This window comes from Gasterosteus aculeatus, chromosome 10 (assembly GCF_964276395.1).
Source record: "Gasterosteus aculeatus chromosome 10, fGasAcu3.hap1.1, whole genome shotgun sequence".
Taxonomy (NCBI): Eukaryota; Metazoa; Chordata; class Actinopteri; order Perciformes; family Gasterosteidae; genus Gasterosteus; species Gasterosteus aculeatus.
In genome coordinates, this window is record NC_135697.1 from 14,063,203 (window position 1) to 14,085,396 (window position 22,194).

A 22,194-nucleotide genomic window follows, 5' to 3' on the forward strand; every position below is an offset into this window, starting at 1 on the left:
GAGTTCCATAACGTGAAGGATCACACGGAAATTACGAGGCACGTTAAGCGTTCCAAACTCGTTACCGTAATTATGCGCTATTATTTTGAAAAACAAACCCCGGTTTGTGTGCGTGTCGTATTCCGGTTAGCTTGACGCCGCCAACCTCCCGCCACAGCTGGAGCGAGAAACGGACACGCTGCTGCCCCACTGACCCCGCCCACTTACAACAACGTCGAACCTAAAAACGAAAGGAAAACGCTTCAAATACTCACTTGAATTCCAGTCTAGCAGGTATTAATTTAATTAATCTAGTAATTAATACATTTTACTACCATCAATAGGAATGCCTCTTATATACACCATTTGATATGGGGAAGTCCACCCAACACATTTTACCCCCACAGATCTGATTCTTCAATGTGTTCCATTGATTCAAATGACATATGTCCTCCTGTTATGTAATCACATTCCAGGAATGCGTGATGGCCGTGCTATTGTTGTCCTCGCGCCTTTTTAACCCGCGATAACAACTGTGAGGCGAACATCGCGCGTCTAATGAGGTCCATCGGGGCTCCAGATGTGTCACGGCTCCGTGTGGCTTGTGTTTTTCTAACCTGGTCGTCGTGCGCTTGGAACCCTCCAAGGAGGAGGCGCATTTGCTGTTGTTGATGATGATACAAAAGAAAAGGACCCCCCGGGGGGGGGGCGCGCAAGGCCCGGAATACCCCGAACACTGCAAGGCGGAGCAGCACGGGGCGCACGGGATCCTACCGCCGGCTTACGCAACCGATCCGCTGCCTCGGTCGGTATTACGTAACGGCTCCGGGTCAGCGCGCTGCTCAAAGCTGCACCGGGTCACAATTCTGCAGAACCGGATCGCAGCCTGAGGCGCGCGCGTACCGTGCACAGGGTTCGGTGCTGTCATTCTGCAAAGTGTTTGAGGATCACATGCTGGCTTTTTTTTGGGCCCTTTTCGTAAATTGGCATACAAGGCTGACTTTGCCCGAGGTAATTACCCACAAGTCATTGCAAAGGGATGTTTTAAACAGTTGAAGTATCAAGGGGTAAAAAAAGAAAAAGGTAAACAGAGGACGGCCGTCAGACTGTCATATATTGAAATGTATAGATTTAAAACATTTAAGATTAAAGATGGAAAATAAAATATTTATTGATTGATATTATTAATCAAATATTTATTTTATTTATTTTGACATCCAAGCTATTTTTTTTTTACAAAAAAGTTAAAACATACTTTTAAATAACCTCTTATCTTATGAGGAAAGAGCCTAGAAGACGTTCACATCAGAAAGCAAAAAGTATGAAATGGCAGATTTGATTTTTTCTTGACACAAATACATTAAAAGCTATAACCCGCTGAATGCAAACTGCACACCTAGAGCCAGAAAGACATTTGCATTTATAAAAAGCAAAATGTCTCGGCGCACACCAGGGAACCCTGCATCGAAGGAACACAATAAATCACATCACAAGGGAGAGGGGGTGGGCAGTGGAGCATTTGGAAATCCCTCCTGCAGACTTGATGACGTTGCCGTTTCTGAATAAAATCTGGCTCCACTCACAAGGCAGTGAAGACTAAGTCGAGATATCTTACAGCTCACGTGTCAAAACACATCGTACAGCATCAAATCCAGTTTACATCCTTTAAATGTCAAATTTGAGGGGCCACAGCGCTACCTAGAGGACAGCATATTTGTACACAATACATTAAACAGAAGGTCAACTTTATTGATTAAAATGAAAGGTAAACACACGTAGTACATTCAGGACGCATCGTTACACTTCAATTGTTTTCAAAATGCGCAATTCTGTGCAAAGAAAATAAGGCGTGGTTGTTATAGAATTTGGCAAAGCTGTATCATAAAAAAAAAGAATAGAAATCTGTACAACATCCTTCAGTAATATCAAACCGATGAAAGAAGCATAAACCGCTCAAAAAATGTAGTGTAGCAAAGCCAAAACATCAATTCCCCAAAGAGACCATTTAAGGTGCATTTTGTCTTGTCATACATAAATGGGAACGTTGCTCTAAAATGTTAATATTTGTAACAGTGAACGATATCAAATGACCTGAGGTTGGAAAACGGTTGATTGAAAATAAACTCACAAAAGCTGATGCTTGTTTCAACTCGAAGCCCCAGAAATCAACATTTAGGAAAAACGAAGCATCTCAAATTGTAAATGTGGAGTTAAAGGCACAAATACATTTTAAAGCATAAGCGGGTTTTCTTATAAAAACTAAAGGTGCTTTCAGCTGAAGTCTCTGCCGGAGCACACCAGCGGCGCCACCAGGGTCCAGAGGTAGATGCCCAAGGCGAACCAGCTGGACGCCATCTTCGTCCACACGGCCGGCATGGTGCTCTGCATGACCTGGTAGTCGGTGTCGGGACTGATGAACCAGAGAAACCAAAATCAGAGACGAGGTGTCTCGGTGGCAGGAGATTCAGCCCCCGGGGGGGGGAGGCTAAAAAAAACCTGATACTTACTGGTACCAGTTGGTGAGAGTCATCATGATGTAGAGGGAGGCCAGACACAGGCTGAAGTGGAAGAAGGAGTAGTTGTAGGTGACTCCCTCCTCTTCGTTGTCCACGGCCCGTCGGACCCCATCCTCCCCCCCCGCCGTCCCGTATTCGACGATGGGCTCCTGGCCCCCCTCGGTCTGCAGCAGCTTGTTCACCTGAGCGTTGTTGGAGGTGCGGATGCTGCGTCGGGGGAGGAGCACGAGATGTCACGTGGAAACGCATGGAAATGTAACCTTATTACTCTGCATCGTTCATTTTCTCAACTCAAATACCTGGCTAGAAGGGTACAGAACAGGAAAATGATCAATCCCACGATGCCCTGCGCGTCCCACCACTGCGTGGTGGTGGGGGCCTTGGTCGGAGCAGGTCCCGGTGCTGGTGTTGCATCAGCGGGCTGGACCAAACCCAGCAGGCTGGGGTTACACTGCCGGTCTGAGGCGGGAAACAAGGAGAGCGGTTATAGGGGCGGGATTTCTGTCCTCCTTCCTACAGCCCCAAAGGTCTGAATTAAAGAGCAGTGACTTACTGGGGTTGTTGCTCATGGCCGACCAGGTGATGTACATGGTGTAAAGGGAGATGAAGGAGGCCTGCAGGAGGCCTGAGTAGCGGTTAGCTTCCTGTGGCGACAGGGAATCAGAGCAGTTAGCAAACAAATCACTGTGCCGGTTGAACAAAACCTCCTTATGTCATATTAGCATATCACTTCTACTACCTGGACTTTGGGCAGAATGGCCACAATGGACACGATGACGCAGAATATGAAGTTGAGGCTGATGAAGACCTTGTGCTCGGTGCAGTCGTCGGGTTGTGTATAAAACACGTAGAAAAGCACAACACAGGTGAAAGCCAAGGCGTAGAAGATGAGGGTGATGGTCAGCAGGGCTGAAGAGCAAAACAGCAGTGAAGACCGCCATCATTCGACAAAGCAAGACCCCTCACTCACAACGCACTACGGACACTCGATGTAGTGACAGATGAATTTGAGGGATTCACCAATATGACTCAGGGTTGTATCAAAAACTTTGGAACTATCAGATAATGTTGACATTCAAATTGAGGACTCTCTTCGTTCTGTTGAAACCTTACCGCCCAACCAGAATTTGGAGTTTCCATTTTCGGCCTTGTCCACCCAGGACTGGTTCCAGGAATGGGCGAAGTCCACCAGCAGAATGAGCTGGATGGTGATGAAAAAGAAGGACCCCACCATGCCAAAGTAATACCACACTGAGGACATCAGAAAGAGAAGGTGATTAGTAGCTTGGTGTAGTATGTGCCATTAAAAAAAAAAAAAAAAAAAAAAAAAGAAGAGACATCACTAGAAAACAAACTGCAAGTACTAGCAAATTACTACCAAGACAACTGGTCTTTATACCTGTGTTAAAGATGCCATCTGGAATGAAGAAAGCTCCCACTGTTATGCCAATTAACAGCAGCAACTTGAAGAACCAGAAACTGAGGAGAAAAGAAGTCAAGTTATTCTAAATATGCACAGAACCCCCCGTGTTTACGCGCTCTGTTTAAATAACAATCTTAGAGGTGCAGCCCCCATGTTTGGCCAGCAGGGGGCATCATGCCTTCATCATACAGGACTCTGGTGCTGAGGCTGCAGGGGACACTACCCACCCGTTTTGGACGGCGGCTCGGGGGTCCTTGCTGCTGCGCACTAGGATCATGAGGAGGACGAACAGGAAGAAGAAGCAGGTCATGGCGAAGCAGATGCGGTACACCGACTTGTAGCCGACGATGATGTCACAGTTCACCGTGTTTTCTATGCCGGGTATGGATGTCCCGCCAAGACAGAAACCTGGAATCTGACGGTGTGAAGCACACAAAGGAAATAATGGGTGGGCAACGGGCGAGGATATAACGGAGTCATCAGAAATGTTTTTTTTTAAAATATTGAATGATGTTTGAATGATGAAACTACTAAAAGAAAAACAGCATAACAGAAGCCTCCTGGCCAGCTGCTCTACAGCGTCACTGTTGCCGGGTTACAGCCTTATGAAACAAATTCAAACCATTTTCCAGTCATTTTCCTTGAATAGGAAATGACAAGTGGGCTGAAAAAATACAAGGATGCATGCGAGGGCCTTATGAAACGACCAAAAAGGGGCCTCATGCAATAGCCCATTGTGGACCAGTAACCTCGATCCAGTCATATCTAATGTACCTTTTTTAGATGCTCCTCCATGCCGGGGAGAATCATTATGATGGACACCAGCGTCCCCAGCAGCAGCAGGAAGGAGAAGGCCAGCCGGCTCACCGTGGAGTTGGTGGTTGTCGGGCAGCATGACGACAGGATGCAGGAGGCCGAGCCACACAAACATGACGCCTGGAGAAGAGAGACAAGCCAGGGAATTAGCAGGGCGTTCATCTCTGGGGTCTGGGATAGTCTGGGTAAGGCACGCATGGCTCGTGAGTCGCGACAAAGGCGGTTGGGACAAAAAAAAAAACAACAACAGCCAAACAAATCCCACCGCGTCTGCGTTCAGTGCGCCCGTCCCTCGCCTCCGTCCGCACGATTCCACGCAAAAGACAAGGGAGGATTTTCAAGGAGGCGGTAATCAGGCCCGGCATCAGAGCTGCCATCATTCCAAACCCCGCCGTCTCTCGTCTGGCGCCGCGAACAGGAGCGCCGAGGTTGCAGAACGCTGAGAGGCGTGCAGAAGCACCGAGGCGGAGGTCGGCACGGAGATCAGCCATCCTTCACTAAGCACGAGGATGCATAAGAGTACGCCGTCACGTGTACACAGCCACGATGAGAAGAACGCCGTTGCAAATGGTTGTACTTTGTCCAAATCCCAATTGGTACAATACCTTTAGGCACGGCTGCGTGTGTCTAGACGACGCTAAACATGCGACGGGTTTAGCTTCTTTAACTTCGAACTAAAGTGCTCCACCCCGACGCATCATCCGGTCCCACTCAATGCGACGGGGATCAAAATGTCATAGTGAAAACACACCTTTAGAGATTCATCTAAATGGCGTGTGGCACATTTATAGCTGTGCCACACGCTCCAGCATCTGAGATCAGAGAACCAAATTGCATCCTTGCCCCATTGTGTGACTTGGTAATAAGCCTTATCTTCGCTATTGTGAGATGCATGTACTGGTAAAATATATTATAACATTGTTTTGTGCTAAGGCCGTGTCTCAAGTGTCCTGTATTTGACCCTGAAGTGCAAAATGTTGCTTTGCAGCTGCGCACTGAGAAGGGAGAGCAAGGGAGAGCAACAAAGGACTCCTGTTCATGGCCTTGGTTCATATCTTATTCGGAGCTTTCGTTCCGGATCCACGTTTTTACTTGATGTCAATTAATAATGATTTGCACCGGCCTCTGAGAATGATCTTGTGTGTGTGTGTGTGTGTGTGTGTGTGTGTGTGTGTGTGTGTGTGTGTGTGTGTGTGTGTGTGTGTGTGTGTGTGTGCTACCCTTCACATGTGTATAAAAACTCAGCGTTTTCACTGCTCGGGGACGTCATTACGCCGTGTTTGACCTCCTGCCTATAGGCAATAGTTAGAGCCAGATATCTGCGGAGAATTGCTCATGTAATCTTTTTCTCTTCTAAATAAATGTTAACTTTTGACTTTAATTGATGCTGCGATTCTTCTCATCAACCAACTCGGGGGGATTGGAGATCCTGACACTATGGAGCTTTTTACTGCAAGTTAACGTGAGCAAGTCACCTGATCGTCCAGATGTTGGCGTATTTGACCAAGAATCACAAAATGATCACACGAGCTAAATGAAATATTAACCGGAAGTGAATACTTGCTCACAACCTGTGGTTTGTTGCCACACTTCTTTTATAGTTATCGAGGTTTAAACGTAAATCAATGATTCCGGTCAGCACGCGCTGGTTGGCCCTCCCGGGAATCTGAGGAGAACCCGGAAATGGCGCATTTACACAAACCAGTTTAAACCTCGGACCGAGAGAGTTGTATTTCATTCCCATTAACACGTTACATGTTGACCGGATTAATTCTAAAAACATGAACACAAGTATGTCCTCGGAGGTGAACTGTACATAAAGTTAAAATGGCAAAAGGACGCAGCTGTACGATTCAAACCACCGACGCTTCCCATCGATTCTGATTAAAATAATTCAAATGAACTTGCCACAAGTTGATTTAAAAGTCATCCACAGTACGCCAATTAAAAATAACATCATATTATTGTTGACGTCTTACAACTAACGTTATTCACACGGACTATAATGTCGCACAAGTCGTGTGCCGATAGTGACGTAAATAACGTCGTGATAAATTAACAAATTAACAGATGTCGAGAAATAATGAGAGTTAAATCCATGTAGTAAAAACAACACAACCGGTAAATGTTTACTTACACAACTGGCAAGGGAACCCAGAGCTAAACAGGCCCCCATGTCGGTTTAGTTCAATTCACAAGTCGGACGAGATTAGTGGAATCTTGAAAACTTCAGGAAGAAACTCGGGACAAAATGGCGATGTCAAGTAATTTAAAACGACAAAAAAGAAATCCGTGTGTCCTCTTCAAAATAAAAGCTTGGTGTCACGTGTACACGTTCGTCATTTAAATCGTAGGCACCTGAGGGGCAGTGTTTTAATGTGTATGTCTATGGATTGTGACGGTGACAATTATCTTTTCATAGAACACAACAAATATGTGCAGTATTATCAAATGCGGTATTGCTGCCCTATAAACTGACTAAGAATACGTTCTCAGTTTTATTTTGGTGGCACAGTGCACTTGTTTTTCCGACATTGTTTGGGGCAAATAGGAAAAATGACATCGTTATACTTAAAGCGTTGGAACTTAAGAAAACACGTCGTATAGTCAAATAATGTATTAGCTCTATAACATACGATTCAAGATGTATTACATTTAATTCCAAAACACAATAATTCATAGCTAACTGGCCAATACATTTACTGTGGCTGTCACAAACACAAAGCAAAATAAATTATTTGTACTACCGGCATGTATCATTTTTTTAATCATAGTTGTGATACCTCTTCATGTTGTGTTTCAGAGTCTGAAAAATAAAAATGAAAGTTTGAAACGTTCAACTTGTCCTCTAAATGACAACATGATCCCTATAACGAATCACAGAACGTTGAAGGCACAGGACTCTACCGTGGAAGAAATGCACCTAAAAAAAATTAGTGTAAATGAACAATGATGCCCTAAAGAATTATGTGTGTATATGTATTACAACTCATTTAATTATGTCTATAAACCATCTAGGAAAAAGCATGAGACAAAAATGCAAAAAGAAAAACCATTTCAAAGTCACTGTAATTATTAGGCCATATAAGAGCAACTGAGAATGATGCTGATTAAAGTAGCAAACAGTTGGTAAACAATAATAGTGATAAGGAAAGTCAGAGCGAGTTCAAAACAACAGATACCAAACCTCCATCTGCTGGTGTCTGACCTTCAGAGATACAGTGAAGGTGTTCACCTGTGAATAATCACTGCAAAAATAAAGCTTCTCCTTGTCCCCCACCCTGAACAGTGGCAGCTAGTGATATAAAAATAACAGCTGAACCATGGTTCACATGAATGCACCTTGGTAATGAGCAGTCTGATGGATTTGATGTTAATCTGCTTCATTACAGCAACATCCTCAGGGGACTGATTTAAGTCACCTCTGCGTTATGGTTGATATTCTCGTGATAACCTCAGGACCTGATGGCTGTGAGGCGGAGCACTACAATATGCAATGTGCTCCCTTTTGTGTTCTGTAGGTGGCACAGGTGAATTAATGATATACATGTAAGGGTTCTACTATGAGCATCAAAATATTGAGTAATATAAAGAACCTGCTGACTGAAACCATTACAACCCTTTGTGAAAACACAGTTGACATTGCTTTAACTGGACCACTGCTTTGGGGTTTTTATCCAAGGTAGTAGTTATACTAAAGTGCTTGAGTTACATTATCCCTGTAATAAGAATGGGATGAGGAGACGTACAGTTTACTATCCATGGGCCTATAACCTAAGACCGAGGACACATTACTGAGTAATTGGATTCTAACAAAAGACAAAAGCCGATTCCATTTATAGATATATAAATATTTAGTCGTGGTGCACCCCTTACTATAAATACAATGGTACAAACCTTAGAGCAGTAGCGGCAGGATAAAACCTGAATAATACGGAGAGTCACACAGGAAACTGCACTACAATGACTTCAAAATAAAACAAACTATTTGAAGGCCTACCAGTCGATAGGCTATTCATTTCTTCTCCGTCTTTGAGTAGATTAACCAGTTAACCTAGAAAAGCAGGTAAACTGGTGTTCTTAAAGCATTTAACTATGTTAATAATTTGCCCCCCTGGAAAAGAAGACTTTCTGTCTGGTTTTGTATTTATTGTATTGTTATAAATACAGAGAGATTCAAGTGTCACCCACCGAAGAAATTGCCACAGATTTTAGGGCTATTCAGAACAACCTGTTACTGAGCACAACCAAACTAATTTAAATGAACACATACTAGTTATGCTCAGACTCCTGTTGTAATACATACATATTATTTCTGTGAAAACCCTGAAACCATTAGTTTTTTGTTCCCTGCCATGTTTGAGACACCTTTTACTCTGAAGGCCCAATCCTCCCCTTTCCCGCGCGCACTGCGTGTGCGCACCTTGACGCTCCTCCCTTGTTGCTGCGCGCACCGGGCGCGCCGTGCTCGGCTGTCTGTGTGCGCGTGCCAGCGCGGTGCAGTGCACGATGCCGCGGGTCCAGCGGGTTCAGCCGTAATGAAGCAGTGGGACGCGTCTCACCGGACGGACCCCGCGAACCCTTCTTCTTCCCTGCAGGAGACGTTGTCCGGCGGGTAGCCGCAAACTTCGGACTTCGGTGGGGGTTTTCTTCTTTTTTTTATTTTTGTTCGCTCTGCAAAAGGCGCACTGAAATCAGCTGGTGAGTGTCCGTCGCTGCGCACATACGCCACAGGCACCTGTCCTGCTCCACAGGTAGGTCATCGGAGAGGCTATCGGTGATCCCCCCCGAACGGACGGAGCGAATGCATGCAGCAGGTTACCGTAGCCGTGCAGGTGTGGGGGGATGTGGAGGGGTGGGGGTGTTATCAGTTGGGCTGGAGCCATCGTTTGCTCTGAAACTGACAAACAAACTAAACAACAGGAGCTGAAACAACACATCCTCGTGTGAGCTATTTATACCTGCAGTCCACTCCAGCAGCTCACCTGCCACCTCCACGTGGACTCACAGCATCATGTGGAACAGCTGGATTATCTGCTTAGGTGCTCAAACCGTGACCTTCAGGTCATCATACAGCCCCCCCTACCTTTTTCAAAAAGGTTGGGGACCACTGATTTAGACTACTCGAGTTCCATGTGCGTGAAGCCCTGTGAACGAGCCTCGGTTGTCTTGCTGTGGTGAAATGTGGAGCTGAAAATGTTTCCAAAAAAGGCCCTGAATTCAAACCGAGGGCTTTTGTGTAGCAATTATAATCCTGCCGTTCTCGAACGTTCTCTTGAGTTGATCATTACACAATGTCAAGTGAGGGACGTGAGGTCTGGCTCTGCAGGCGTACTCGCACATCCTCCCTGCTTTTAATAGTCACTAAATGCTCCACGGCACCTCCTTTTAATTTATAATTTCACCCGGTGTTAATTATCAGCATATGCATGAGGTAATTCGTATTTTACCCAGTCTGTTTCTCTGGTCTAGGTTCAGTGTCTGACTGAAATTCATTTTTTTCAGCCAGACTGCCAGACTGGTCACCTCCAAGTTTTTTTTCAAAAAACAAAACTGGGCTCATCCCTTCATATTTTTCAAAGAAAGTAGACATTTTGTAACCCTAACCACCCTGATCCATGTCCATGAAGGAGCGGCATTGTAGACATGAGGGAGTCAAACTTAAACTTCCCCATAGTTCCTAGTTCGTCGGGGGAAGTGAAGGCGCTTCGCTGGCATCCTGCTCTCTTCTGCTGAAGTGAATCATCCCACTTCCTCATCATCATCATCATCATCATCATCATCTGCTCCCCTTCCGCGTCTCGCTCTTTCTCGGAAAAGCCAAGGCGTCACTGCGCGTTAACCGGGCGAAGCGTCGGCTGGCGGATGATGACATCACAGCGGGCGCTCGCCGCCCACCCGTTGCTCCGACGGTGGAGTTCCAGAGGTGCCGGCCTTTATCGCTGAAACCTCACGTCACGTCAGCCTCATTTTTTTCTTTTACGAGGAACAAAGGCTGCCACTGCGATCGGCAAACAGGTAACTGCCCTTCCTATAAAACCTGCTAATGACGTCTGAGCAGCTTATCTTCACCGAATCACTTTCCGTCATCGAAGAGCAAAGACGGCGTCCTGCATTCCTCAATCAAACAGCTTTTGGACTTTTTCTTTTCGCTCGTCTTTTTTTTGGAGGTGCTTGATCAAACAAACAAATTACAGTCAATGGTCAAACAATAGACCTGCATACTGTACATGTATTTCATAGTAATTACAATTCTAGACGATAAACCCAAACAAGAGCTATGTGAGCACAATTAAAATGGTGACGTCATGCCAGAGCCAGAAGATGAGGCTGCTTTGCACTTTGTTTCTAAAACTCCAATTTCTGCCCCGATCAAACATTCCCGTATCTTCCCCGTAGTCAATTGATGCTTTTTAATTTGTTTTTTTTTTTATAGATCTTCTGTCTGCAATAAAACTAGTGTTGTTCAGCTCTGAAACTTGTGTCTTTGCATCGCGGCGAGATAAACAAGCCTCTCGCTTATAATTTCACCACCCGGCAAATTGAATTGCCATTGATTGTGGGCTTCGCCGCTCGGATGATGGGAACAACCAGCATATGCCGACGCCAAATTCCAGTCGTTCATTACTGCGATGTATTGACCGGTGACCTACAAGAGTTTAGTCCGAGCCGGTGCTTCCGTACCGCCCGTTGCCCTTTACCGTGACCACTGGCCGGCTGCCATCTTATCTTTCCGCCATTAAAACACGTCAGTCAACCCTCTCGGGCACCTGTCCGCAGGACGGATGCGATGTTTCGCAGAGACGTAGACGGGAAACCACGTTCCCCGCGAAGCTGTGTCAGAACGCTCTGACCTTCGGCCCCCGTTAGGCGTCCATTTTCCCAGCAGGCCCCAGCCTGGCGACAGGCAACGGGTTGGCGGTTTAACCCGACAGACTTTTTCCCCCCCGTCGATGTCGTCTCTCCTGCCGCCAGCCTCTCCATACTGATTAGGTGAGAAAGGGACGCTAGGTGAGACGGGAAAGGTTCCTCTGCGGAGACAAAGGGTTCATTGTAATTCCCGAGGCGTCCGTTCATTCCCCGGATCAGTGACCTTTTCAGCGTATCAGACCAGACAACAGAATCCGCTGCTCTGTTTCCCCTCCGGTGTAATTACCGCGTGGAATTCCGTCTGCCCCGGAAAGAGGCACGGCATCTCAAAAAACCCTTTTTGTTATTTCGCTTTTCGTCATCTGAAGAGCTCGTGCAGCCGATTGGCAGGTAGAGAAGCTGTGAGAGGGTTAGAGGTGCAATTGCCGTTTGTTCAATGAGTTTCAATGGGCGCCATCGAACGTGGTCCCCACTGAAGTTGCCTCTACACAGCTGCACCTGGAAGCTTTGCACATTTTGCATCTTCAAAAAGCAGCTTAAGGGGAAATTTAAACATTCCAATTCTCATCCGCCAGAAAGAAATAACGCAAGCCTGATCGCCTGCAGCTTTTGTCCGGAGTCCGGGAAGAGCATTCGAACCGCACATATTCTTCCCTTCCGAAGCAGTTTTGAGGGAATCGCTACGTTTCTTTCCTCCTATGTGATAGTAACGCAACATCTGAAGTCTTGAATTTTTGGGAGGGACACAAAAAGGATTTTCCACATGGACCTGTAGGACGTGTTTGGTAAATCAATGTTATGTATGTACCTGTGTAAATGTTGCCCCGATGGCAGTCAATGCAAAGAAGAGTGGAAATTCCAGGATTTCTACTGTTGGACGCTAAATCCTCCTTCAGTTGCAGCTTCAGTCACAAACACTAACGCAACACCCAAGAGCTCCACGCTTGCGCTGATGCAGGGTGGCATTGTTTTTGCGGCCTTTTTATAGCATCCTATTGTGTGTGTGTGTGTCTCTCAGCCGATGCCTCACTTGCCGGGGATGCTGTCAGAAGGTGCTGGAGGCCCGGCGTGCAGGAGCAGCCACGTGCAGCCGCGAACCACCCGGGCAGCGCGGCGCCATGGCGCTCTAGTTCGAACCTGTAGCGGACATGTGTAGACTTATTACCCCGGGCCCCAGCGAACGGACGCTGGTATTGGAAGAATTAGCTCATGCTGATTTACCTTGAGATGTGATGCCAAATATACAGTATATTTCCTCGTTTTTGGCGGCAACGAGCCGGTAACGGGCGCGTGGCACTTTTTAGTCTCTGCCGTTGTTTTTAAATTCATTCATCTTTGTGTTCTTGGAGACAAAGGTATTTACTTTGAAGATGAGCTCATGATGAGCAACTTTCAGCTCGAGAGACGTTCATCAAACCCAAATACGTTGGCGTTGGATTCATGGTCAGACTTTTTTCATTCTTTAATTGCATCCATCCTGATTTAAAAGAAGTCTTTCTTTGATACAATTCTTGTAAGCGAGCTTGTAACATTTCAGAACCATACAGGCGAGACGTGAAGTCGGAGGGCAGAATCTGTGTCGTTGACTCGCTCCTATTAGAGAGTTTCCAATGGAGCAAATTGGAGGGCCATTTCCCCTCCTACAGCAGCTGAATCACATTATTCGGGTTGACAGTTCTAGCTGTCCAGCCGGACAGTCTCTTCTTGCTGGACACGTTCTGTCCGTCTGATCGTCCCCGAGGACAGGGAGTCTCAACAGCTCTCAAGTCAAGTGGGTTAATTGCTGTGAGTAGCTGGCTGCTCTGTTGTCGTGATTGACCCTTGGGGAACCCGCTCAATCTGTCTCACGTTTGGCAACGTGGAGGGCACATTGTCCTCCTCCCTGTTTGGACCCGCGCGCCCGCAAACAATGAATGATACAGAATGGTATCAGCGGCCGCTTTTAACCTCGTGTCAGGAGTGTTAGGAGAGTCACTTGCGTAACTGTTTAAAACTTTGTGTCTCATACCGCAATAACGTTGGTAAGACTATTGATCGGAAAATAGTCATTCATTGGATTCTTGGGGAAATGGTTCATCTTGTCCTGGAAGAAAAAGACATTTTTTTTTTTTACAATAACTGCACAGACCTGTAGCACAAGACCGTGGAGAATTTCTCATTCAAAATGAGAACGACCCCCTCTGCCCCCCCCCCCTACACAGACACACAAGCAATTTATCTACAAAGTAAAAGCCTGCGCTGATGCATTTTTCTCTGTGATTCCTGTCTTCTGAAGCATGAGAGCAGACAGCCAGAGAGAAAAAGGGCTGCGCCGATCAGAGAGAAGACGGAAGGATCTGCCCAGGATGTTTGAGCCATCGTAAAGAGAGGCTGTGATTACGCTGTCTCATTAGATCAGTCTCTCTCTCGCTCTCTCTCTCTCTCTCTATTTCTTTTCCCTCAGCTGCTATCACTGTAAATTAAAGGCAGCCTTTTTTGAAAATCAACCCCTGATATCAGAGCTGCACTTCACCTTCCTCCGGTTTTACATATGCATGACTTTCTGTGAACCTGTGAGTGTGATGAGCACAGCCTGCAGCTCTCACATATTTCCTCAGTCGCCGTATTTTGCATATAACTTGATCGTTTTGCCCTGAATAGATCTCTGCTTTTGCAACATAAATGTTGCATCTCTTCCTCAATTTAGTCTACATATGTTTCATCAACAGTCATCCTGTAGTCTTCCCACATTCAGGTATTGTTGTGCTGCTGGATTATTTTCATTGCTTATACCTTTCCCGAACTTTGTTCCCATTAAGTCTCACTTTGCTGTAACAACAGTTTTGTATAGATATTCTACCTCTTCCTTGGCGCCCCTCCTCCACTTTATAGCTAGCTATATAATATTGCCGTTTCCATGGCAGCTAGAGCATGTTGCGCTTTAGGATAACAGTGAAAAAAGTGGGGAAAGGACATGGAATAATCACAGGGTAAGAGGGACTAAAAATAGCGAGGGACTTAATCCCAGGCATTATTTATTCATCTAAAGCGTCTCGCGTCTGCGCCGGCTGTGTAAACATCGTTTCTTCTGCAGTGCCACATCGCTCGGGCACGCCGCTTTCTGACCTGAACGTCCAAAGCCATGATAACCAAGTGATGTCATGACCGCGCTCTGAATGTGGCGAAGGTTGTCTGGAGCTATTCTATTACTACTCCCACTCCCTGGTTATCAGGTAAAGCATTGGAACAGGACGGCATAATAAAGAGGGTAAATCAGCCCCAGCGCTCTGTCGCTGGAAAACCTCAACCGCGACAGTTTGTAATTTAACAGGAAAATCCAACGGTGTTTAATGTAACGTAATAGCCTGCTCAGTCGTTCTATTGGGTGATTTGTGAGGTAAGAGACTACGGTGGAGCTGCAGCGTGTGCAGAGACTGTCACACGCTGAGTGTTGGACTGATGAGAAGCAGAATAGAGGTCAGCCTCGGGCTGCAGGCTGCTTTGCTGCAAGAAAATATATATATATATATATATATATATATCATTGTCTCTTGTTTACGAGAGAGGAAAGATTTGATTGATACCGCTGACATTTTTGTACTGAATATGTTAGGACGCCTCCTCCTGGGTGACAACATGGTTGTTTTGGTCGATAAAATAAGATTACGTTTTTTCACATTGAATAACTTTTCCCCCAAAACTGACAACGCCTGTGGTAACCATATGAATTAAAGGTTGCATATTCTTTGAATTTTGATTAAGAAGCCTCTAACTATTCACACTAATTGGTTTTAGATGATTTCCAAACGCTTATGTTTTGTGTCCATATTTCTTTTGATGTTTTTATGTAACAGTTTTTAATAAATGCACCACTACATAGATCGTCCCACTCATCTCGTCTTTTACTACTATTTCATGGACTGTTTTCACGTTGCTTCAGTCGGAGATGTTCATGATAAAAATATGTTTTGCCACAATCTAATCTAATGCATTTTCAACCGAGCAAAAACAAAGAAATGAGATTATGCTTTAAAGTTTCATTTAAAATGTAATGATTGAGAATCAGACGATGGAGTTTTCCTGACCCGTTTAGAGTGGTTTTCTCAGTACTGAGTCCTGGTTTATTGCTAAACAACCCTGTTCCAAGTGTCTGCAATCACTCAAGTCACATTTATTCTGACATAAGCCACTGACTCTAATGGACATGACATTTTCAAAACAACTTAGTTCATGCAATTGCAGTATGTGGCTCCTTAAAAGCTTCTTTTAGGCATCCGAATCATCCATTTGTTAAAGATGACCTATTAACGGAATAATCATTTTAATATTGTATCTAATAGTTTCTGATAAATTCTTTTAAGCCTATAACCAAAAAGCTGACCAGTACTTTGGACCCTGACTGTTTCAAGACACGGCATCAACTTTTGTCTCTAATAGGTTCTTTAACAGAGCTTGTTTTTGACATTTTCTGCACGTAACAGAAGAGGCTCGTTATCGAGCTCCCGTTTGGTTTCCAGCGCTGTCCGTGGTGCAGGAAGCTTCCTCCCTTCATGTGAGAAGGCAATTGGCAGCATTTCTGGAAGTTCTTATTTAAAAGAGCTGTCAGATATTTGCAGTGTCAAAGAAGAGATTTCGTCCTCTTGTTCTACTTGACATGCTTGAACCCGCCCTGTAAACAACCCTCGACCCCTGGCGGTTCTTTCTAATGAAAAGCCGGTTCTTAACGTACCTGCGGCTCGTTCCCGCGTCGGGCCGACGCGGCCCGGACATCTTGGTATCTAGGTCAATGTTCTTGACAAGCTAATCCTGTCTAAACTGCGGTAGGATTACCAGCTAAAATAAACCTGTTCAGAAGACCGGTCTCCGCCTGGTCAACACTTAATCCGGAGGACTTCTAAAAGTTACCAAACAGATGTTCTAATTAGGACAGATGGAGGTTATTAATGACACTAGTAGTTCTGCTACTAACAGGCGATGCTTTTTGGAATGTGTTTGTTTGTTCGTATTCACCCATAAAAATACGGTTGTGCAGACTGAACTACATCAGCTGTCGGCTGTGGGTGATGGTGGACAGTATCGAGTAGGATCAATAGCAACGCGACACCGTAGCAAGTTACCTTCAGCCAGAGCCTGGTTTTAATTAACAGATAAATCGGTCGTTCATCTCGCATGGACAGAAGCAACATCAGAGACGAGCGGTGCGAAGCGCCCCCCCCCGCCCCCTGCTGCTTGGCCATTATTAGACTCCTATTGTCGGGCTTTGAGTTTAAGCGCTCCAGGACAGAGCAGCTTTGACACGTGGGGCCGGAGAAGGGAAACTGGAACATTGTCCTGGCATCTCCGGACGCCTGCAATAAGATCCAACTACTGAAAGGCCGCCACATGGCGCTTCACTGTAAACAGTGATCTAACATCAGAGGCACAACGGCGATCATTGAGGACACTGAGGCCATGTCCTTGGTATTTCATTCAATAAAAGGTGCTGAATGGACTCTGAATGGAGTTTTTACCAAAATTACAAAACAGTCATTCGAAAGTGGAAACTATGCATTTAATCCTTATCAATGCAAATCAAAGCAATGCTTTCAAATCCATTCAAATAATTTGCTTTTGTTTCCAACAAAAAAATGTTTAGTTTTCATATGTAACTTTCCAATTATAGATATTACATAAAATACATCCAAATAATGATATATACACAATAAAATAAATGTAAAAAAGAGACCAAATCAAAAGATTCTAAACGAATGCTTTAAAAAGATTCATGACCGTAGTATTTAAATCGTGGCCCTAATTTGACCATTGTGAGAATGTTCCACGGGGCACAACAGTAAATAGCACATAATAATTAATAGTCATTAATACTGTAGAAAAAAATGAACAAAACACAAAAATGCAGTGTGGGAAGGTGGACAAACAGATTCCTAACCATAAACGTTATATCTGCTATTATCAATCATGTAATGCAATAGCAGGAACCACAATTCATTTGTTGCCTTTTAATCAAGGAAAGCCACGCGGAGGCTACAAAATAATTGTGTTGACATTGCCCTCCCCATTCTTCACCCTCTGCAGGGTCTCATGGAATTTTGTGTGAACGTTTTAGAGGAAATATCTTCTAATACTCAGTTATTTTACAATATAGGTCACATTTCACTATTTTGGCTTCGATGAGCTCCATGGCTGTGTCACAACCGTGCTTAAGGCTAACAGATGGACAACCTGTGGCCCTCGTTGGGGAGATCTAAATCGCGCATGTTTGTGAGTTCATCGCTGCCTTGTGGGAAGCGCGGGATGGGATACGGCATTCTGCTCCACGGAACGGTTCGGTTATTTAAAGCCAGGCAACACAACAAAAAGGGGGGAGACTGGGAATAGAAAGTGAGATAGCGAGAGAATGGGATTCAGTCGTGTGTTTACCTGCCAGTGGTGCTTTTTCTCTACTGTTGCCATAGCAACAGTAGCTGGCTGTGTGTGTGTGTGTGTGTGTGTGTGTGTGTGTGTGTGGAGTTGTGGGAAACAAGGGATGTAATTCTGCCTGTCACCAGCGTAGCCCGGAGCGGACTCCCCAGCTGCTGGTTGCCATGAGACCAGAAAGACACATCCTCTGCTTCAGTGATAAATCCTCTCACCCGACGCTCACATCACTAAACAGAGAAGGTTTGTCTTCAGATAAATGGCCTCTGTCGTGCTCTGTGCAACTTAAAATGTGGGATACTCAGTTATGCAGTAAAAAGTATCAGGGCAAAGACACGTGTTTGGAGGTAAATTATAGGTTATTTACATCATTGGAAGCAAGTCATCCAGTGATATTTCATTAGCTAACACCAAGTCAACATGATGTTTCCAGCGCATATAGATATAGTGATGGCGCCCTCCGTGGCAGACGTGTTTGCTTGCTCCGCTCTAGAATGCCGGCTTTTTAAAAATGTTTTTGTGTATTTTTGACTTTCACTTGTACTGTGCTGTTAATTTATATTGCACACATTTAATTTAATTTCATTTATTTTTACAACCTGCTCAGTTTTGCACATTTCCCCATTCCTCATTCCTGCCTTTTTTTATTTCATGTACATTTATGTAAATATTGTATTTTTATTTTAATTTTAAAATTGGTCGGCTTTCCAGAAAAGGCAAGCATAAGAATTTCAATACACAGGGGTGTGTATATGACAATAAAATCTTTGAATTTCATTGAATTGAATTGCATGTTAACCACCAAGGCTACATGGGTTTCCCCTTGCAGAGCAGCAGCCAGAAAGCCCAAATAACCGCGTCGAGGGGCGACGAGTCAAAGACCTCATATAGAAAGTCCCCGTGTTTACATCCCGGATAAGATTTACGAGCTCTTATCTAGTTTGAAGAAAGGAAATGTAGCCTCTTTGTCCTCTTTTTCCCCACCTCTGTAAACAGACCGTGACCTCTGACAGTTTGGTAATCAGAAGGCTTTCATAACTCTTTGTTACGCAACAGAGAGAACAAGCGTTTAGCTGTTTATGACTGAGCCAAAGGTGCCTCCTCCTTCGACACCACCTCAGTGATGTTTAGTGATAAGTCAGGTTCAGCATGGCATGTCTTATTTCTGCCTGGGATGGAACATACACAAGCCGCCCTCCTCTGCCTCTGATTGGCTGTCCCTGATATGTTCACCCCTTACCAACCTCCCTTCTCATGCCTCAACCCCACCAAAGAAGGCAATAAGTAGTAGCCAATCAGACGCGGAGTTGGGCCAACGTACAGACGAACGACGGTTTACGTTGAAATGCAGTCAATGTTGTTTCCAGTGTTGCGAACACGGAAAGGTGTTCTGAATGACATCGAGCCACGACCGAGCACTTTTCTGTCCCTCTTCTCATCGCAGAGGGTTCCTGAGATGACGGAAGTGGAGCCGGTGTTGGACTTTGCCTCCTCGGGGCGCTCGGGGAGGAGAAATGCCCTACCTGACATCCTGGGCTCACCGGCAGGCGTAAACCCCGCCGACCTCCCTCTCAAGCTGGCTGAAATGTCCCTCACAGGTAAAGTACAGCCTTTTTTTCTTTTTCATTATCATAAATGTAGCTGACATTCAGTTGAGTTGGTAGTTTGCGTCCTGACGTCGTAATCTTGCTAAATTTACCAGATTTAGTCCGGGAAAAGGTCGACCGTGTCTGATGTTTGAGGTGTATAATTATTTAATACTGCCTCTCCGTCTATCTTCATGATCTCTGTGTACTCCTAAAACGTTTCAACTTTTTGTTTGTTTGTACGTAGCTAACAATCCCCGTGATCAGTTTAGTTACGGATGTGTAAGGAAAATATATTTTAAAGTATCAAGCCAAAGAACTACGGCCCTCTTTGTTTTCATCTGTTCTGTAGAAACATGGCAGCTTATTGTAAGAATAGTGTTTTCTATTGTATAGAAAACACTATTCTTAGTTTAAATTATTTCATTAAAAAGAATTGTGAAGTGTCTGTGTCCATCAACAACAGCAGACCGTTTTTTAACATGTCTTTTTTTGGGGGGTTTGTGCGCAGATGGTCCGGGAGGGGCCCAGTCCCCGACGGCGGAGGGGCCTCCGGCGCCGCCGGAGAGCTCGGAGGACAAGGAGGGATCGTAGGGACTTTTTTTTTTTTTTTTTTTTACTTACCTCCCCGGAGACATGCAAAGATGACCCGAGAGACGGGACGAGTTAGAGGGCGACCCGCGGGAGAGGGAGAGAAAGAAAGAGAGAGAGAGAGAGAGAGAGAGAGAGAGGGAGAGAGAGAGAGAGAGAGAGAGAGAGAGAGAGAGATAGATTATCTGCGGGGAGTCGGCCTGCGTGCGAAGCCGCCGCCCCACGGAGGGAGAGTGACGAAATCCACTCCTCCCCACAGGACTGCAGCCGGGCGCTCAGCAGCACTATCTGAGAAGAGTCAGACGTGTGCGTGCGTGTGCGTGCGTGTCTGGGTGAGTGATCCACTCGCCGCATTCACCACGCTGAGAATCAAACGGGACTCCGACAGATTGTACACAATTTTTGTATGATTTATTTGGAACTGACGAAAAACAGGAACCTAATAGAAAAAAAAACTGTGTTCCATTTCCTGTGGAGTTTTTGTTCTGTATTCATGTGTGTTTTTAAACATTGAGTACAGTAGGAGGACATTTGATAGCAGCCCGTAGCGGCTCCAAGCTTTTTAATTCAGCTCGATGCAAAAACATGTCACATAAGTGAACAGTAGATTTAAGAAAATTGAAGACTATCTGTGTCGTCTCCTGTTATTACACTAACTGTGTTTAGTCTAATGTGCGTTTTCAAACCGGAGGCTGTTGTGCAGTGTGTCTACATTGCAAATGTAGAGTTTTTACCCCCCATTGCAAACTGTTTGAATCCTGGTAACAGCAAACGGGGGATTTCATCCATTTTTTTAAGGCGTCTAAATGGCGAGAAGTGATAAGGTGGATGAACCGTCCACATCTTGAGACATTCCTTCAGAGAAAAGTGTCCCACTGCCAGCAATGAACACGCTGCTTCATTATAACACAGAGAAAAGATTTCCTTTTTTTTTTTTTTTTTTCGTTTTGCTCAAGGCTGCTTCTACTGTGCCTAGTGGCAACTCACAGCCCCAAACGTGTGTTGTGTTCTTTTCTCTGTGACGTACTGTTATCCACTGTTTCGGGCTACGGATATTTCCTGGGTTTCAATAGGAGGTATCGCGACCAGTCTCCACTGCTTGCACTGTAAATGAAAGAGAAAACACTTTTGTAGAACTTTGCATCCGCGGATCTGACGCGTCGTCGTCGTCGCGTGAACCTCTGCGGGGGCCTCTCGGCCTCCTCGCACGCGCTTCTCATTGCATATGCCCGCTCACTGGCCCCCGGGGGGCCCGAGCGATTTTTTCTCGGCCACCGATAAAAAAAAAAAAGGCCAGCGCGCTCGCCTTCTGCCTCTCTCTGCAAGGAGAAAAGCCTGTTCACACACTCATCGACACATAAACAGGGCCGTGAATGGGGCGCGACAAGCGGCTCTCCTCCACTCACTGCTACTGTAAATATACCGTATTGTAGGATAACCCGCGTGCGCGCCATACATGCTGCTCGTGTGATTATCGGACTGTACTCATAATGAACCCGTAGAGGAAACGCTGTTCTGTAACCGTCTTATCGGTGGCCGTGTCTTTATGTGGATGTGTATCACAAATGCAACAAGGAAGGCCTGGTGTGACGCTGCCCAGCCTCGGTTTTTGATGCTGTACTTCGTGTTCACTGTCTACACAATACTAGGATCAACACTTTTGGGGGGGGGGGGTTGGTGGATGACTCAGATGTGTATTTTGTAGTGTCCTGATCTCTAAGTGGTGCATATATTTTACTTAGCTGGATTGAATCCCCTGTGTTGATTCTATCTGGGAGTGGAAATTGCTATATTAAAACCACAAGCTTTACATAAACATCTGTGTGTTGGATAATTTCATTTTTTTTGCACTTCTTTTTTCAGGGCTGCGTGTGGAGGTCAGCGGGTCACTTTGGTCCAGACCGAATAAGCTCAACAATCCTTTGGTTCACTAAATACCTGCTCAACCCATGTCATTGCCCCTCACCTAATATCATGTTAAAATCAGAGATGACCGTGTTAAACATTAGCTGTATTT

At 45.2% G+C, this 22,194-nt stretch overlaps 2 protein-coding genes across 5 annotated transcripts; one reads left to right on the forward strand and one right to left on the reverse strand.

Annotated features, from left to right (window-relative positions):
• Positions 1-1,707: 1,707 nt before the first annotated feature.
• On the reverse strand, positions 1,708-7,052 carry LOC120826613 (serine incorporator 2). The gene is made up of 10 exons (XM_040189056.2): positions 6,872-7,052; positions 4,693-4,854; positions 4,146-4,333; positions 3,895-3,974; positions 3,609-3,746; positions 3,235-3,404; positions 3,049-3,139; positions 2,795-2,954; positions 2,487-2,702; positions 1,708-2,389 (listed from the first exon to the last, which is right to left on the reverse strand). The coding sequence occupies exons 1-10, from the start codon at positions 6,908-6,910 to the stop codon at positions 2,251-2,253; spliced, it is 1,383 nt and encodes a 460-aa protein (XP_040044990.1). The 5' UTR covers positions 6,911-7,052; the 3' UTR covers positions 1,708-2,250.
• Positions 7,053-9,160: 2,108 nt separating this feature from the next.
• On the forward strand, positions 9,161-21,993 carry pkib (protein kinase (cAMP-dependent, catalytic) inhibitor beta). 4 transcript variants are annotated; one of them, XM_078080882.1, is made up of 4 exons: positions 9,206-9,435; positions 18,137-18,243; positions 19,445-19,598; positions 20,098-21,993. In XM_078080882.1, exons 3-4 carry the CDS (start codon positions 19,457-19,459, stop codon positions 20,178-20,180), a joined length of 225 nt encoding a protein of 74 aa, XP_077937008.1. In that variant the 5' UTR covers positions 9,206-9,435; positions 18,137-18,243; positions 19,445-19,456; the 3' UTR covers positions 20,181-21,993. The 4 variants fall into 4 exon arrangements, with proteins under 4 accessions (XP_040044973.1, XP_077937008.1, XP_077937009.1 ...); XM_040189039.2 differs by lacking the exon at positions 18,137-18,243 and having other exon boundaries at positions 9,161-9,435; XM_078080883.1 differs by lacking the exon at positions 18,137-18,243 and having other exon boundaries at positions 9,229-9,372.
• Positions 21,994-22,194: the final 201 nt, after the last annotated feature.